This window comes from Cnephaeus nilssonii (genome assembly GCF_951640355.1).
Source record: "Cnephaeus nilssonii genome assembly, chromosome: 9".
In the NCBI taxonomy this organism is placed as follows: domain Eukaryota; kingdom Metazoa; phylum Chordata; class Mammalia; order Chiroptera; family Vespertilionidae; genus Cnephaeus; species Cnephaeus nilssonii.
The window spans coordinates 23,255,548-23,275,377 of record NC_137080.1 but is presented as its reverse complement, the minus strand read 5'-3'; the positions used below and the strand labels follow the sequence as shown (position 1 = coordinate 23,275,377).

The 19,830-nt window shown below is 37.7% G+C and overlaps 1 protein-coding gene across 2 annotated transcripts in view; it reads left to right on the top strand.

Annotated features, from left to right (window-relative positions):
* Positions 1–15,527, top strand: part of HBS1L (HBS1 like translational GTPase) — a 77,021-nt gene extending 61,494 nt beyond the window's left edge. For both annotated transcript variants that reach the window (XM_079780336.1, XM_079780338.1), the window contains 6 exons: positions 2,993–3,097; positions 6,175–6,265; positions 7,137–7,245; positions 10,592–10,692; positions 13,578–13,722; positions 14,883–15,527. In XM_079780336.1, the coding sequence (XP_079636462.1) occupies positions 2,993–3,097; positions 6,175–6,265; positions 7,137–7,245; positions 10,592–10,692; positions 13,578–13,722; positions 14,883–14,894 (563 nt within the window). In that variant the 3' untranslated portion in view covers positions 14,895–15,527. The remainder of the gene's footprint in view (positions 1–2,992; positions 3,098–6,174; positions 6,266–7,136; positions 7,246–10,591; positions 10,693–13,577; positions 13,723–14,882) is intronic.
* Positions 15,528–19,830: the final 4,303 nt, after the last annotated feature.

Genomic DNA, 19,830 nt, shown 5'->3' with positions numbered 1-19,830 from the left:
GAGTGGCCGGAGGCGTTCTGGGACCCCGGCCGCTCAAGGCCTATGCGCGGGCCTACAGGCTCAGAGTGGCCTGGCTCCCGAGGACGTCCTGCTTGTGTAGGCCTGGGTCTATAGGCTTAGAGTGCAGGCCTAGTGGTTCAGAGTGGCCTGGTTCCCGAGGAAGCCTGTCCCTGGGACCCAGGCCACTTGGTGCCAGCACGCGCACAAGCAGCTGCCACGCCTCTGGCTGCTTGGCGCCTGCGTATGCAAAGTAACCCACCATCTTTGTTGGATTAATTTGCATACTCACTCCTGATTGGCTGGTGGGTGTCGTAAAGTGACGGTCAGTTTGCATATTTCTCTTTCATTAGTGTAGATAAGGAACCTATGTGGTACCCTAGGGCTGAGGGAAGGTACCCAAACCAGAAGGGTACAGACATTGCTGGAGGAGGTGGTGTATTAAATACCTAAGAATACACCTCACTTAATGAGTGTAAGACCCTATCCTATGTAATAAAAACCTAATATGCTAAGTGTTCGGTCATCCAGTTGGCCATTCAACCAATCAAAGTGTAATAAGCTAATGATATGCTAAGACCGCTCAACCGCTCACTATGACATGCACTGACCACCAGGGGGCAGACACTTGACCGGTCGACCAGTCACTATGATGTGCACTGACCACCAGGGGGCAGATGCTCTTACTGGTAGGTTAGCTTGCTGCTAGGGTCTGGCCAATTAGGACTGAGCAAGACGGGCCGGATACACCCTGGAGCCCTCTCGCAGTCCCTCCCTGGCTGGCCAACCTCCCGCATTCCTCCCTGGCCCTGATCATGCACCATTGGGGTCCTTTGGTCTGACCTGCACCCTCTCGCAATCCGGGACCCCTCGGGGGATGTCGGAGAGCTGGTTTCGGCCCGATAGCAGAACCACCAGTTGCTATGATGCGCACTGACCACCAAGGGGCAGACACTAACACAGGAGCTGCCCCCGGGTGGTCAGTGACCTCTCATGGGGGGAGCGCCGCTCAGCCAGAAGCTGGGCTCACAGCTAGCGGCAGCGCTAAGGATGTCCGACTGCCGTCAGTCGGACATCCCCCCGAGGGCTCCCAGACTGCGAGAGGGCACAGGCCGGGCTGAGAACTACCCCCACCCAACCCCCCTGCCAAGTGCAAGAATTTTGTGCACCAGGCCTCTAGTATAGAAATATATAACATGGAAATGGAATAAACAATCTCAGTAAACAGAAGGATGTAACATATTTATGTATTTAAAAAGTCAATACAGTAAAAATGTCACTTGTCCCCCATATCTCCATTATTCACAGAGCAGGCAGTAAAGAGTGGATTTGGAACTGAGAAGCAGTAAATTGATGACTGGCGAGTTCACCAAACACATCCTCTGAGGTGTTTCTCTGTGTTCTCTGTATCCTCTGTCATTGCATTTCTCATGCAGTAGTATAAGTGTCTGAGTGCTGTCTATTTCACTTAGATTGCGAACTCCCTGAGGGCAAGGACTGTCTGTTCTCTATCTGCATCTGCAGGACCAGGCTCAGTGCCTGGCACCTAATACATGCTTAATAAATGTTTAATAATGAATGAATGAAGGTGTCTCACAAAAATCATTTTAACCGTTTGTATGCCACAAGTATCGGCGCAAGCAGTGAACCTTTTTTAATTAAATTCAAAATATCGTGGCAGTTAACTGGTTAAAAAGCTGAAATTTATTATTGTTATTAGCTTCTAGCATTCTGGTAGTAGAAGAGTATATATGGTAATGCTTTCCAAATTACTGTTATCTATTTAAAATACTAGAGGAGCTTAAATTTCTTTTTTGATTAGCAATGTTTGTGACTCTATTTTTTCATCTCCTATTCTGTCTTCTGGCTACTTCTTGGCTTCTGACTACACTGCCCTCCCCAGTATGTTCCCACTGAGGTTACCAAATGATTGCTTGGTTGCTTACTTCCACCTTACTTGAATTTGGTGTTACTTCTGAGACCAGTAGTCACATTTGCCGTAAAACTTTTCTCCCTTGGTTTCTGTGACCCACTTTCTCCTGCTCTCATTTCTATGTCTTTGACCTCTCTATATCTTCTCTGTGCTCCTCTGCCTCTGTCTTTTAACTAGTGTTCTGTTGTTTCAGTCCTCTTACTCTGCATGCTCCTCTTGTACAGACATGCATGAGTTCATCTACCTCCAGTGTCTTGATGCTTCCCAGATCTGTATCTCCAACCCATCTGTTCACATTCTCTAGGTAAATGTACTACCTGCTTCTGGACATCCCCATAGGGAATGTGCTTCCACGGCTCCATTCTTATGGAATTTGGTGTGATTGGTGCCCCCTGGAATGCATCTTCTCCACATGTATGTCTTGTAGACACTTCATTATTTCATGTGGTCCTTGTAAATTCCATATAGATGACACTGGGTCTTAGCACATCCCACATGCGGTTATAACTCTGCACCTTTGCATATGAAGTTTTCTGGGTCAGCAGTGTTTTCCTGCTTCCCCTACCCATACACACAAGCTACCTGGTGATCTCCTGTCCCTTCTCCTTCTAAGTGCCCAGCCAAACTGTACTTGTTCCCCCTCAACATGGATTCTTCTATGTACCTTCTTCTGTTTCTAAGTGTTCATTATAAATAACATTTGTCTCTGGACAATGTAATTGTTTTTGTCTTTCTCTTCATTGGTGTAAACTTCTTATGGGTAGGCGATTATATTTTTATCTCTTTATCCCCAGAGTGCCTGGTACTTAGTAAACATTCAATATATATTTGAAGAAGAAATGAATTTCCACTTTTTATAATATGTATTTTTATTTGTAAGAAAATCAAGAGTAGAATGCGATATGCCGTATTAGTAGATGTTAAAAATTCTGAGATTAACATTGATGTTCATTGAACTACAGTTTTGTATATAACTGCTAGAGAACCAAATAGAGCTAATAGCATTAATCATCAGATAACATTGCTATGTGAATCATTATAAGCTTTGGGTATGTTTTGCAGATCAAGGATCTGGATTTTGTGTAACTGGGAAAATTGAGGCTGGTTATATCCAAACTGGTGACCGACTACTAGCAATGCCTCCTAATGAAACCTGTACTGCAAAAGGTATTCCTCTGCAAAATTCTTCTGCTAAATAACCCTTACGTTGAGACAGCACATTTTAAAAAGTAGTGCAATAATTTACTCCAGAGTAAATAACCTCTTACTGAAATTGTAACTGACTGTCAAAATGATACTAACTGTTGAAGATAAAAATGTGAAAACATTAAACGATTTTTTTCTGTTGTGACTGTGTGTGTATATATGTACCTATAGCATTCTAACTGTGGTAGCATTTTTTTTTTTTACGCTGATGTGAGAAGTCTGTTTAGGATTTAACCAGATGTAGAGACACCTGACAGATACATTTAAAATAGTATTCAGTAGCAGAAATTAAGTCCAACCTAACCGGGCACTAAACAGTCAGTGGCAAAGCAGACTGCTGCAGTCTGTTGTTTTGAAATGTGTATTTCAAAATCACTATATGGTAACAGCTTTGATCATGTTTATACCCTACCAAAAAAAATTATAGGAAGACCTAAGAAAATAAGATGTAAATGTAGAGAATCCTGATGTTGAAAAGAGAAATTAATTATGAGCTAGTTTAAAGTACACCAATTATTGCTTTTGTACATAATCTAATATATGACCTTTCATAATGGCTGATGACTGTTCTCATCTTTTAATCATTTGATCTTACATGTGTACATGTTATTCTTTTCTAAATTCTGCTTCAAAGTGTATAATGTTATACTTACCTTAAGATTAAATCTTTCAACTAAGCCTCGGACTTCAACTTAAAAATGAAGATCTGTTTATACTATAAAGTAATAGTATTTATAACAATTTTAAACTAAAGTGTAATCTACTGTGAGTGTTAAAATTTTTTGAAATTTCAGTTCTTCTTCTGTTAATCTTGTTTATAATTTATATCCAGAGTTGTTTATAAATTTGAATGTACATTTAAAAAATTTAATTTGCTTATTACTTTAAAAGCTAATTTCTTAATGATTATAAGAAATTAATGAATATGTGTCTAAGTAATAGTGTTTAACCTACATTTAAAGATGAATAAGGGGATGAAAGATAAAATTATTTCCATTTTACTTTTTTCTTTCGACTTGCTTAGGGATCATGAAAATTCTGTTTAGATAAACAATAATATATATACATTTTTTAAAAAACTTGCAGGTTCAAATCTCTTGTTTTTAAAAATGATCAAGAGCTATAATAGTTTTGAAATACTGATTTATGTTAACAAGCTTTTTTGAGAATAGGAAGTGTTGTTTTTTTAATAACTAGTAGACATTAATTAAAACCATGTTTTTAAAATTATCCATGGACCTTACAGATTGATTACTTTGTGACAATTGGTCACTTCTGAAAGTCCCACATTCTGCACCTTACTCCTTCCTGTCACTTCCCTTCCAGAAAAACTCTACCCATTTGTCTTTAATCCAGTGGTCTTAAAGAGACACCATATCAGAAGCCCCTGGAGAGTATAACACCCTCTCCTGAGAGCTGTGCTTCTACCCCAGCATGGAGGCTCTCCGTTCTCAATTTCTAACCCTGTGCTTTGCTTCATTTATTTGGTTGTTTAATGCACACTTCTATCAGAACACTTTAGGTGCTACTGTGGCTCATTAACCAGCTGTGTCCTAAAAGAGAGAAGTGACTAAATCTGCAACCAACAAGTGGAAATTCTTAATTACATTTTTACCTTATTAACATTATCAAGTGCATGGAGTGTTGAAAAAGAACTTTTTGTGTGTAATGTCTGTCCAGTGAAGAAGGTCTTCAAGAAGATAGATATCATATATAGGACAGTGTAACATGTTTGGGGCAGAAAATTAGATTATATATTATCTGCAGATTTTTTTGTTGTTAATTGAACTTCTGGTATGAATGCCCTTCGATCTTAAATTAAGGCAATCTCTAGTGAATGTTAAGTAGCTAGCTCCTGTCTTCAGTGTCACATTTCATAGCAAAATCATGGTCATTTAAAATCTACATTTAAAAACTAAATTTAATTAGTTGAAAATTTAGCAAATATTCCTTAATATCAGAATTGTCAACAACTTTAGAGTCAAGGACCTCTTTGATACCTTGATGAAAATTATGGCTCTCTTCTCAGAGTAATTCAGATGTGCACATAATTGAAATTTTGAATAAAAGTGTAGGTTGTTTCAGAGCCCTTAAAGTTCTCGAATTTTCAAAAAGTCTTAAAGAAACTTGCGTAAGTGTATGCTACATAGGAAAAATAAGTATTTTCAGAAATATGAGGGTAAATTATAATTTACTAAAAACATGTCATTTAAGAACTAATCGACAGTTGTTGCCCTTCATACTGTCTTCATCACAAGACTAAAGTTCCAGTGGAAAGGAGCTTACCCCATAAACTTAACCCATGGAATCATAAAATATGATATTCCTTTTAAGTCTTTGAATAAGGCAGCAGAGGATTGCCCTTGCAGTTGTTCTCCAGGCTAATCCCTAGGTAATAGAGGTATGTGGCAGCACCTGGGATCATTTTTAAATTAAAATTTTTACACTATTAATCTCTTTTTATATAACCAGTTATCACTGTGCATCTCTTTGTCTCTGGGCAGCCATTCTTTTGAGACAGGAGTTAGTGAAAGGGTCTGCTAAGAGCACGTCTGACTGAGCAGTGATGCCCATGGGCTCCTCGGAGAACACTGGCGTTGGTTTAGGTGGTTGTCCAATTCGATGTAAAACTGAAGACTAGACAGCTTCCCCAGTCCCATTTTTTATATTATTAAAAGTAATTGGAGCTGTATTGTTATACCTACATCCATTAATATAACAAATATTTGAATGGGGCCTGTTTAATTAATATACTCAGTTGTGTAAATGAGTTTAAAATTCTCGATTAAAAAAGCAGAAATCAGCCTTTTATGGACAAATACAAGTCACTTAATGTTTAGGGTGGTTTGTCAGAGGAGTCAAGTGTAGAGGAAGTGCGTCTTCCTCAGTATTCACAGTTACTCTTCTCACTCTCGATCCATTCATATTGAAAATGATGAGTAGTGACTGATGAGGCACAAATCAGCCAAATTCTCTTGGTTGTTATGGTTCAATATTGAGGTGTTTCATTGTATTCTTTGGTTCTTACTCATTTCCAGGAATCACTCTGCATGATGAACCTGTCGATTGGGCAGCAGCAGGCGATCATGTTAGTCTTACGTTGGTTGGGATGGATATCATCAAAATTAAGTGAGTGAGAAAATGAATTTAATCAACCATTGTTTTAGATATAGGACCTCAAAACACATACATTTTGCATTTGACCAGTTCAAATGAAAGAATGAGTATTAATTCTGAATCTTACTTGGCCAAAACCAGGCACTGTGGAAGTATAAGGATAATAAGAAAACCTACTTAAAATTGAATCAATACATGTCAGCTCACGTACTTGTTCTTTGAGTGAAAGCTGTTATGTGTGAAAATGATATCCTATCTAATAAAAGAGTAATATGCAAATTGACTGTAACTTCAAGACACAAGATGGCTGCCCCCATGTGGACACAAGATGGCCGCCACAAGATGGCCTGTGGCGAGGGCAGTTGTGGGCAATCAGGCCAGCAGGGGAGGGCAGTTAGGGATGACCAGGCCTGCAGGGGAGGGCAGTTGGGGGGACCAGGGCTGCAAAAGAGGGCAGTTTGGATAACCAGGCCTGCAGGAGAGGGCAGTTAGGGGCAATCAGGCCTGCAGCGGAGCAGTTAGGCATCTATCAGGCTGGCAGGGGAATGGTTAGGGGGTGATCAGGCTGGCAGGCAGAAGTGGTTAGGGGCAATCAGGCAGGCAGGCAAGTGAGTGGTTGGGAACCAGCACTCTTGGATTGTGAGAGGGATGTCTCAGATTGGAGAGGGTGCAGGCTGGGCTGAAGGACACCACCCCCATGCACGAATTTTGTGCACCAGGCCTCTAGTAAGGTAAAAAGCCAGACTTTGACCCAGAAGGGATATTTAGAAAAAGACCCTAATTTGCTTGCTTGTTTTATTTAGTAAATGATTGTAGAGGTAATCCTATTAGATGTATATTTATTTGTCCCCCAACTACCTTCTCTTCTTTTTTCTTGTTACAGTGTTGGCTGTATATTTTGTGGTCCCAAAGAACCCATTAAAGCTTGCACTCGATTCAGAGCCCGAATCCTCATCTTTAATATTGAAATTCCTATCACTAAAGGATTTCCTGTAAGTTTCAAAATGTTCATTTGTTACTGTTTTTACAAATTCAAAGTCACTTTATCTTAAAAAGTAATAATTTTTTTAAAAGTGATAGTGCTGTGGTTATTTCCCGCTAACATCTTATTACTCTAATCCAGAAAAATAGGAAATTAGAATTTGAAAATCATTTTTATTTTACTTTGTATTGTGATCCTTGAGCCTGAGTATTTTTCAAAGAGGCATTGAGTAGATATTTCATAATCAATAGGATACAAACTGATGGTAATAATACAGCTCATCTAGGGAAATTGGTAGATCCTTTTTCACTGTGTTCTAAAGGTTACCTGACCAATTATAAGTTGGGTTTTTCTGTTTTTTTGTTTTAATATGCTTATTTGTAGTTTTTCTGATTATAAAAGTGATACATTGTTAGAGAAAACTTCGAAAAACACAAGAAAATAAACTTAGTAAGATTGTTCTATAATTGCATAATCCATAAATATATATTCTTTACATATCGGTGTGTTTTTCTGTGTACGTGCTACCTACCCATTGGTATTTATGGGTATATTCTGGAGATGCTTGCCATAGAGTAAATAAACTTAATTGTTCTGAAGCAACACCTTGAGACTCTGCATGCTGTGAGGTTGGTTTGCTGGTTATCATGGACCAGCTTCATTTGAAACATACACATTTGTGGGAAGAGGATGATTTTATGCTATAATGTTACTTATCCAGAAAAGATACTGCTACTTGTGCATAGCATGAATTCCTTTTCTTATGTGTAATTTTTTTCAGATATTCAGGCTATACTCTGTTTATAGGTTGGTAACTTGTTTTTGCCACTTAACAAATGAGCATTTTTCCCATGAGACTTCTTTTTTCTTGATCAGCTTATATAGTACAGATTCTTCATGACAGTAAAAAAAATGTTCCTCAGTGGAATTAAATGGCTTCCCTTTGAAAATATAAACAGCTCACCATTCAATGCATCTTTGCAATAAAAGTAAGACAGTAATAGTTAATGGACCTTTAAGCTTTATTTAAGTTAGTGATAATACTTAAGGGGTTAAACATACATTTATTTAGCTAATTTAAATTCATTTTATACTTACACCCTTTTATTTGAGTCATGTGCTTTGCTGATAATTTTTTGTAATCCTATGTAAATTAGATCATATAAAATGTTTATAAGATACTGTTTAAGTATTTTCGTTTTATAATTATATTCCATTTCTCCCATAAGCTAAAAAAGGGAGTAGAAGCTTCTCTCCAAAAAAAAACACAACCTGTTATAGATGAAAATATTTAATTTTTAAATATGCAAAATGCATGTATTGATAGGCAAAGAACTACAACTTAATTGCTATGAACAAATGGCACTAATTCTTAGAAAGCAGTATGTCCAGTGGAGAAGCTGGAGAGGTTGGTTTCTGCATGCTTTTACTCACGCAGCAATAATTTTTGCCAATGGAGAGGTACAGAGGTCAAGAGGTCAGTAGTTACTTTGAATAGTAATACTGTTTTCCTGTCTACTGTAGTTTCTTAAAAATAAGTTTGAATTGAAAGTTTTTCAGTGCTGCTTAATGAGATTGCTCTCACGTGTATCGATTCACGAATGCAGGATGAAACGTGTTTCAGAAAAGCAGTCACGTTTTGTCATTGTCCACTTCCTGTGGGAAGAAACCTTTCAAAATGTAATGTTTAACCAAGAAAAGGCTTCCTAAGTAGTTAAAATTTTACTATTTAGGGACTTATTTATTATTGCTACATAAATACAGGGTGATGCAAAAGTAGGTTTACAGTTGTGAGTATATGAAACACAGTTTATTCTTATATTAACCATTTTTAAGTGTTTAGTGGCATAAAGTACATTCACATTGTTATGTATTCATCAACACCATCCATTTCAAGACTCTTTTCCTTATACCAAACTGAAACTACCTACCCATTAAACATTAACTCCCCTTTCCTGCTCCTGTCCCCTGGTAATCACTATTCCACTTTCTGTCTCTGAATTTGACTATTCTAGGTACCTCATATAAATAGAATCAAATACTATTTACCCTTTTGCACTTTGCTTATTTTACTTCATATGATGTTTTCAAGGTTCATCCATATTATAGCATGTATCAAAATTTCAGTCATTTTTAAGGCTGAATAATATTCCATTTTATGTAAATGCCACATTTTGTTTATTTATTCATCTTTTGATGGTGCCCTGAACTCTTACCTCCTTCTTTGGGAAATAACCCTTCAATTTTCCTTTAAGGAATTTCCTTTTCTCATTGACTTATTGTGCTACTTAACAGATTATAGTTTATAAAACAGTAGACAATTTAATTCTTTCAACCCCACATGAAGTACAGAATCTTAAACCTTATCTGAAAATCTTCAGGCTTCTGTTTTCTGAATATGCAAACTATTTTAGCCAGGACATTTCAGAATAAAAGTGTCAGTGTTTCTTCAGGAAAATAGCATAACATGGTACTTACAAACCACTTAAACGTTTGATAGCTTGGCCACTTCCTGGGTATTTGATTTTTCCACTAACCTAGGCTATAGACATAGTGTACACTCAGTCCTTACTATTTGAATGGAGGACAGCCTAACTCTGACTCCAGTTGACCTCAGCAAAAATTTGTCTCTGACACACGTTACCATAACCACATTAGGTTACTTAGCCTTTTTGAAATTAAATTTTCTTATATATAAAACATGAACAATAATAGCTAATATGTAAGGCCATCAATTAACTGAATGTTTACCATTTTAAAGTGGCTAGGCACTACTTTAAAATAACATCTGATTTTCCTCATTTCAGTGATAAGAATCCTGAAGCTGGGCTGTTGGGGATAAAGAGTGGTTAAAGGACTTGTCACAAATTGTACAGCTGGAAAGTGTGGAGTTAAGATTTGAACTCGGATCTGTCTGACTTCAAAGCCATTCTAAACTCCCCTATAATATTCTATTCTCATTATCCAACAGTGAATATATTAATTCTTGCTTTAATGTCACATGATTCCCCTTCCCTAATTTTTATGATGAAACAGTTCACATTTGTTGAACACTTTTTGTACCAGTCACTGTCTCTGATCCTATTTAATTCTCATCTCACCCTATAAGGAAGGTTATGTAATTCACTAAAGTATACACAGTGAGTGGTGGTGATGTTTGAACTGCCTCCCGTGACCTTTTCCCCCTAGTAAGTTGGGGAACAAGCTAATTAGAATGGTGAGACTTGGAGGAGGCAACTGGAGATCCTAAAAACCCCAGGCAATAGTGCTGCATTTAATATAATTAAATGTGAGCAAGTACTAGGCCAGAGATGCTGTGGTAAGCAATTATCCAGGGTTACAATGTTTTGTTTTAGGTGCTGTTACACTACCAGACTGTCAGTGAGCCTGCTGTTATTAAACGATTGATTAGCGTCTTGAACAAAAGCACGGGTGAGGTCACCAAGAAGAAGCCTAAGTAAGTGTTTTAATGCATAAATAATAAACACAAGCAATTTAAGCAAATTTCTTATAGTTTAATTTTTTTGTGTAATATTTTTAGGGGTGGTAAGTGAACTCTCTTTTTACTTGTTCCAGAAATCATTTTTTAAGGACTAGATTAAAACAGACACAAAAATAAATATTTAAGCTCCTACATAGGTATGAATGCTAGATGTAATTTCTGTTCTGCATGGTGGTAATGGTGGGGTGTGATTGTAAATAAAATGGAAATATAAATTTATATGTATGTATCAAGCAATGTAAAAATAAAGGCATTTAAAAAAAAAACACACCAGTCCTACATTTTAAAAGATGAACTTGAATTATGCCTAGCCACTGGTTCCAAATTCCAGCTGAGTGTTGTTAAGTTTCTTGTCTTCTCCTTACAGGGAGTCATTCCCTATGCCAGTGGTCGGCAAACTCATTAGTCAACAGAGCCAAATATCAACAGTACAACGATTGAAATTTCTTTTGAGAGCCAAATTTTTAAAACTTAAACTTCTTCTAATGCCACTTCTTCAAAATAGACTTGCCCAGGCCGTGGTATTTTGTGGAAGAGCCACACTCAAGGGGTCAAAGAGCCACATGTGGCTCGCAAGCCGCAGTTTGCCGACCACGGCCCTATGCTTATGCTAAGAACACCCAGGGAGAAAGCGCACTACACACACTGTAGCTCCCAGTTTTTTCCACCTGGAAAGTATTTTCCTTCTGCTCAGTGGTCACCTGGAACCTTAGCTGAGCTCATCGCATCACGCTGGTCCCCTCTGCTTCTGTTAATATCTAGGCCTAGGTGGGACCATTCCCCTTTGGCTGGGACAAGGCTAGCACTTTCAAAGGAAGTGCTTCCTGAGAACTTGAGTTTCTTACCCTAAATCAACTAAAGGCTAACCACAGTTTGGCTTGGCTGCTTCAGCCTTGGGGTTTTCCTCCCTTCTTCTCTTTGGGGAATCCCACCCAAAATCCCCTTTTTTCTGTCCTTGGGTGTTCCTCCTCATCTGCACCTGTGTAATAGGCCAAAGGTGGTTAGTGGGTTAATGGGTTGGCTGCAAGTGGAAGAGAGAATCTTCACACTGCTCTAAACCATGCCTATTTCTCCATTATTTATAAAGGGCTTCTTATCTCTTAAAGATCCTTGTTTATTTTTAACCTCAGCCTTTAGCTTCTAACATGAGTGTCTGCCGTAATGTGCTGAGAAATGTGCTAAGGACTAACATTTCTGGAGGACTGTTGTTTCATAGGCTCTGCCATGAATGCTTTCACATGTTTATATGCTTAGGAACCATATGAAGAAGGTACTATTATTTCCCCCATTTTTTAGATGAGGAAACTGAAACTTAGGTTGTATCACATGTTCAAGGTCACAGAACTAGCAAATAGCAGAGCCAGGATTCTAACACAGTTGGTTCACATAAGTCACATCCTTTTTGACAGGAGCCAGGTTGTTTGACCCAGACAAGTGATTTGGAGAATTCTCAATCTGAAATTGTCTCATCAAATCTAATCCTGAATTCCCCATCCTTCTATAAGTCCTAGCTCAGTGATATTAGGTCTTAATATATTCTCATATTAGTTTTCCCTGTCATCTTATTTATAATTTAGTCCTTTCCTCCTATTTTGCACCAATGCCATTTGGCCTTTTTCTTTTTTTTCTACTAAAGGCACTTTGTAGACTCGATTGCTTTATATGGAATGGAATTGAACTTTCTAGAAACTAAGCGCAAATCATAAATGTATTGGATCTTCTCCTTCCTAAGAAATGAGACTTTGGCCTGAAATTGTCTAAAATCAATATTTAGAAATTTTGCAATACTAGTAGCTTATTCTATCAGTCTGTCTCTGAACTAATTTTTCAGAAGATGAGTCTGTGATTGTTGTTCTCTGTCTTTCTAGAGCAGATCAAAATTAAAATAGAGAACAATGTCAAAATGTCCCCTGTGGGGTTCTGCTTCTTGTCGTAAATAAGGTTGTTGTGTCCGTGCATTTTTTGGATTTTTGTTTGTTGGCTTATCTGTGTGAACCTGCTTATAATCAGGCCCATGCCCCATCCCATTCATTTCCTACAAACATCATATTGTGGAAAAATCTTATGTGATTATGTCCTGAACCTTTGTTAAAGAACCAATTTCTGTGTTCCCACTAGGAGATGACTCTCTCTAAAAAGATAACTTCAACACATAGAAAACATAGGGCATTGCATTCTTCTTGTAAAGTACAAGTGCCTCAATTTCTTGGTTAGATCATTGAAACTCTGTTTCATTGAGGGAATGACAGGGAAGGCTTTGACAGAGGGGGTTTGAGCATACTTTACGTTATAGCATCCTCCCAGGGATAGCTTTACATTTGAAAGATTGGTTATATATATATGAGAGAGAGAGAGAGAGAGAAAGAAAGATGAACTAATATTTCTTAAAATATGTGTATAGTCTAGCTGGCTTGGCTCAGTGGTTGAGTGTCGACCTATGAACTAGGTCATGGTTCAATTCCCTGTCAGGGCACATGCCTGGGTTGCAGGCTTCATCCCCAGAGTGGGGCATGCTAGAGGCAGCCGATCAATGATTCTCTTTCATCATTGATGCTACTCTTGCTCTCTCCCTCTCCCTTCCTCTCTTAAATCAATAAAAATACTTAAAATATGTATATATATGTGTGTATATATATGAACTAATCTAGAATTTCTGCTGTGATTTTTTTTTCAACCTAAAAAAATTCAAAGGACACATTTTCATTTTAAGAAAAACTAATTTTCTTTTTAAGTTTTTGAAAGACTAAGTTGATTGAGTGTGAAATATTTATTTTCCAGGTTGTTTATTACATTTATTCACCTCTATTGGATATTCATTTTTTCCTTTTTTTTCTTGATAGGTTGTTGACTAAAGGTCAGAATGCATTGGTAGAGCTACAGACACAAAGACCAGTGGCTCTTGAGCTATACAAAGACTTTAAGGAACTGGGGAGGTTCATGCTACGCTACAGTGGTTCTACAGTAGCTGCTGGTGTAGTCACTGAGGTATTGTAAAGTGACCGGTTGTGTGTCCATGGTTATGATGTCTTTTTCTACTTTTTAAGGGTGACTAATGAGATTTTATGGCTTAAGGGAAACACAGTTATGGTATTATAAAAATGTTTAAATTTATATTAAAATTTTTAAAAAATGGCAAGAAATGTTTGGTCTTGGAATTTCCTACAGTGAGACTTCCAAACCATGTTCTCCATCAGTAACATTGCTCAAAATTAAAGGAAATCCATTGAAAAGTCTGTAAGTATGCAATCCAAATTATGAGAATACAAACTTTGAAAGTCAAATAAGTTGGGGGCAGTAATTTCATTTAATAGAAGAGCCCACATTAACATTTTTTCTTTATATGACTGGCTTTCAGGACATTTGAAATGATTCATTCAAAAAGTTCAGTTAACATATTAGTAATGTTTCTGAAGCAGACCTGTTATATAATGTGAGGTGCAGCTGAGTTATGGAGAAAATAGCCAGAAATAAACCAGAAAATTTCAGTAATTTAAATTTTCTTCTACACTATCATGATCAACATAAGTCTTACGGATATTATATTTTAAGGGGGGGATTTACTCATTTAGATAATTATTTTCTGCATGAAACTTACTCAAGTCATTTAATTGTATGTATACCATACTTTGAACAGAGGGCTTTAGGTTGGAGCAAAATCCAGTTACACGTGTGTCAAGTAAAAGACTCTGGAGTTTTTTGTGTATGTTGCTGTTCTGCTGATTCCTAGCAGCATAAGCACAACATTTATCCCTGGATTTATTCTTCTATAAAGATGGGTAATGGGCTCTGTCTCCCGGAGCTGTGGATGTGAAATGAAATGATTAGTGGAAAGACTTGGCACAGTAATTGACACACATAAACCATTCCATAAATGCTGTTTCATATCATTGTCATTAACATCACATCTAATCTGCCAAAGCACTCTTTATAAAAGCGCATTCTAAAAATAAGATGCAGTCCCTTGTGGGAAATAATGGAGTGATTATACTTAATCTCAGAAATATATGACTAGGGAAGGGAACAGTGGCAGGAAAAAGAAAAAAGATTCATCTTGATAAAATGATTTCACTGCCATTTGCCTGTTGTTGTTTGTTCTTTTAATATGATGGATTGAATTTTAGCAAATATGTTTTTCTCCTTTACAGATAAAAGAATGATGGGTCAGAACTTCTCCAGTGTTTCCAAATGCAAGGACATAACTAAGCTATGTTTTTAAAGAATCCAGTTATTCAATTAAAGGAACAATGTGCAATTGGTATTTTTTTTAATGAGAGAGAAAATTAAAGCTATAATCAGCAGCAAAGAAGTATTGATTATCACTCTTGCAAAAATTTCAAGTTGCCAAACCATCTTTCCCTTTGAAATGTTAGTAAATGGATTTACTTTGCTAAGATTTATGGAAACTATCTGAAATACGTATTAGAAGAATTGAATCATCATGAAATGAACTCAACTTCCAGCCAAACTACGGAATGTTTACAGTTTCCTTTTGGTTTTCAACTCTACTGCATACATTTTGGAAAAATAACTAAATTGGGTGGTTGAGATAGTTAATATTTGACCAGTGCAAATTTTTTTTTTTTTTTTTTTGTTAACTCTAAGGAAAGATTTACTGAAGGTTATAATCATAAGGGTATTTTGTGTTGAGCATAAGAATGTTCTTCCTCCAACAAGTAAACTTTTGAAAGATTAGGTTGGAATTAGTGGAAACTCTTCCTTTGTTATCCAAACTATTATTTAAGGTGTAAAGCCAACTAATAAAATGTCTTAGTTTGAGCATAACAGCAAAATGTGTTTTGTTTCTTAAATGTATATGAGATTCTTTACCACTGTCACTAAATATGACTTTGGGGTTTAATGGGATCTTTTTTTTCTTTTCCTTTTTAAAAAAATACGTTTTTATTGATTTTAGAGAGAGAGAGAGCAAGGCAGAGGGGGAGAGAGAGAAAAACATCAATGTGAGAGGGGAACATCGATCTGCTGCCTCCTGCACACACCCTACCTTGGGTCGAGCCTGCAACCTGGGCATGTGCTCTGACTGGGATTCGAACCAGCAACACTTTGGTATGTAGGACAGTGCTCAACTAACTGAGCCACACTGACCAAGGTTTATGGGATCTTTTTCACTTATGAGTTTCCCAACTCTTTCTCATGAATTCTTGCTTTTTATCTTACTAGCAGATCAAATTTAGTCTCATCCATTTTTTAACCATAACTTTATTTTTTTCATTCTCATTTTTAAAACTACATACGTGATAATTTTATCTTTATCTAGCATGCCTTATAGACTGTAAGTCCCCGTAAGAATCATGTTTTTATTTTATTTTTATTTTAAATATATTTTATTGATTTCAGAGAGGAAGGGAGAGGGAGAGAAAGATAGAAACATCAATGATGAGAGAGAATCATTGGTCGGCTGCCTCCTGCACACCCCACACCTGGGATCGAGCCCACAACCCGGGCATGTGCCCTGATCGGAATCAAATTGTGACCTCCTGGTTCATAAGCCAACAAGAGTCAAGGTTTTCTTAAAGTGTCAACAACAAACTCCAAGGCATATTTACATAACAAGTATCATTGGACTGCCTCCTGAGTACGGGTTGCTTTTGGGTAGATTTCATCCGCAGCTAAGCCTGGAATTCTGATTTGATGGACCACGTAACTTAAAGTTGGGGAACGGTGTGATCAGGCTTACCATCTACAACAGCAATGTTTTCTTCTTAATTGAAAAATATCATTCATGATAAAGTGCACAGAGCATAAATGTGCTGCTTGGTGAATGATCACCAGGTGAACACACCGTTCAATAAATACATTCCTTTATTAAGAAGTATTTGTGTACTTGTCACTTTAGAGTGAACTTGCTAAGGCAAGAACGTGTTTTATTTATTTATTTATTATATTTAGCAGGAATTTAATAGCTGCACCTGACAGAAACCTAAGTGACTTAAGCAAAAAAGAAAGTACCATTAGCCCTGGCTTTGACTCAGTCTTGATGGAGCAGCTCACAATGTCTGCAAGGACTCGTCTGTACTCTGCTTTCTCTAGGGTTGGTTTGCCCTCAGACTCCAGACAGACCCCCCTGGGATTCTACATTCAGATCCTCAGACCCTCATTCAGGGCAAGGGCAGGCTAAGAGAACATGTCTTTTTCCAGAAGCCCTAGAAACATGCCATCATTGACTATAACTGAATTTCATTATTTCCTTGGGGTTGGATGTGAAATGAATACCACTCAAAATACATAGGCTTGCTTGCTGCAGCAACAGAGACCACACACCTTGGTGCTTCTTAGTAAGAAGGTGTTGGGGGCGGGGGAGAGCTGAAAGAATTTGAGCGTGGTTAGGTAATTTTGAGGAGGGCTCAAGTGAGCGAGGGTTTCTTCTTGATTAGGTACTGTCAGAAAGTGGGAGGGATTTTGCAATTGGGTATCAATTTTTATCTAGCACAGAGAAATGGAACAAGGTAAAGCAGCAGCAGTTGCACAGGTTAGCCACAAGAGGGGGTTGCCCAGTCATTTTTGTGGTTTGCACAGTGACTTTTGGTCATTCTCACTTCAAGTTCCTTATCTGACATAGGAGATCTGGGAGCTGTTCATGTTCAACAGGAGAACAACATGGCCTCGCTGCAAGTGCCAGGCCAGCTTTTAGTTCCCAGATGCTCCTTTTTCTCTCTCACATTGAAACCCCTGAAATGTGTGAAGTAAATTAATAGTATAAAACAAAATAATAAATCAATGAAATTATACCTCAAATATGGGATCATAAAGTATGGAAGAGTAAGCATTATGTTTAGATTTTCTCTTAAAAGGATAGACTCACACTGCAAAGCTAATGATATGCTATTTACCAAAGATACGCCTAAAATAAAGAGATTGCAAGAAAAAGAGGCACAAATGTATCAGAGAAGAAACAGTTACTACCAGGCGGTAGGTGTCTACCATGTGCCAGGCAATTTTCACATAGTAGTTCAGTTAATATGACATTTTTATAATTATATGAGACAGGCATTATTAACCTCAATCTTTAGATAAGAAGACTGAAGTTGAATAAAAACAAATCAATTACAGAGCCATGATTTGAATTGGTATTGAAGCCTGACTGGAAGGCATGTCCATTACACTGCATTGTCTCTCTAGAAACCAGGAATAACATTAACCTTTTGTACTTGGATGTCGAGTGTGACTCGACACGGGTAGCATTAGAATAAAGGAATCGAGAAAAAAGCAAGTGAGTGCAAAGGGTTAATACTGGACTAAGAATTTAAAGCAAGCAAACAAACAAAAAGCCCTAACTGTGATAAAGAGATCCATTTCATATTGATGAGGCATAACCATGGGTACAAAAATGAAACTTAAGTACCAAATAGCATCAAAATGCATAATGAAAATTTACTAGAAATAAAAAAATTAAAACATATAAATAAAATTATCAAGGGATTCTCAATAGCCCTGCCTCATAGATCATGGAAAGAGAAGGTCACAGAGGACTTGAGTAACATAATAAAGTAGAAAGATTGAGCATATAGTCAAAAAGAATGCAGGTATAAATCAGGTTTCCTTCAAGAATTTGATAATGAGGTAAATACTACGCTTGGAGAGTTATGTTTTCAAGGCAACTCAATGGATCAGACCATGGGTATGGCGTTATCGTTCAGCTTTAGAATGTCTTAAGTAGGTTACGCTCCCTTTCCTGTATTACAGATACTGGAATTATTGATTACATAGTATAAAGTAGCTAAGTGGAAGGCAAAGATTAAAATAATTAAATCTTTAATCCTATCTAATAAAAGGGTAATATGCAAATTGACCCTAACAGAGGAATGACTGGTCGCTATGATGTGCACTGACCACCAGGGGGCAGACACTCAACACAGGAGCTGCCCCCTGGTGGTCAGTGCACTCCCACAGCGGGGGCTCTGCTCAGCCACAAGCCAGGCTGATGGCTGCCAGTGCAGCAGCTGTGGTGGGAGCCTCTCCCACCTCCTACACAGTGCTAAGTATGTCCAACTGTGGCTTAGGCCTGATACCCATGGGGAGTGGGCCTAAGCCATCAGGCAGACATCCCCTGAGGTCTCCTGGGCTGCCAGAGGGATGTCTGACTGCCAGCTTAGGCCTGATCCCCCAGGGAGCGGGCCTAAGCTGGCAGGTGGACATCCCCCGAGGGCTCCCGGACTACAAGAGGGCACAGACTGGGCTGAAGAATCTCCTCCCGAGTGCACGAATTTTCGTGCACCAGGCCTCTAGTATTTAAATAAAAGGTGGAAATGTGAATAAGCAAGAATAGACTAAAAATGACAAGTTTAAAGTCAACCAAATATAACTCTTAAAAATGAAAAATATAATTGAAATGAAAAACTGGTACTAGTATTTAGATAAACAGATTAGGTACTACTAAAAAAAGAATTAGTGACACCAAATAAATAATATATATGTACAAATATGTAAGGTACTAACTACACAAATATATATGTATATATGTGTATTATATAATATAAAGTGGAATCAGAGTATAGCCTTAAATATTATTATCAACATATATTAAATAAACATTTAACTAAACAAAACCTAGAAAAGATACAAAACAACTATCCTCCTGGAGGGTGTGTGTGTGTGTCCAGAGCTTATTTTTTTCTGTTGGGTTGTTCATTTCTCTTACCATTTTGTAGAAATTGTTACAGACACCATGAATAGGTGTCTGTAACAATTCCTTTTAATGTTTTTATTTTATTTTATTTTAATTTTTTATTGTTTAAAGTATTACAAATAGTAGAACATATGTCTCCTTTTCCCCTATTGACTTCCCCCAGCCTCACCCACCCACCTGGCATATGTCCTCACCCCCCCTAGTGTCTGTGCCCATTGTTTATGCTTATATGCATGCATACAAGTCCTTTGGTTGATCTCTTACCCACAACCCCACCTCTTCCCTACCTGCTCAAAGTCAAAATGACAATGAGGTACCATCTCACACCTGTAAGAATGGCTATCATCAACAAATCAACAACAAGTGCTGGCGAGGATGCGGAGAAAAGGGGACCCTCGTGCACAGCTGGTGGGAATGCAGACTGGTGCAGCCACTGTGGAGAACAGTAT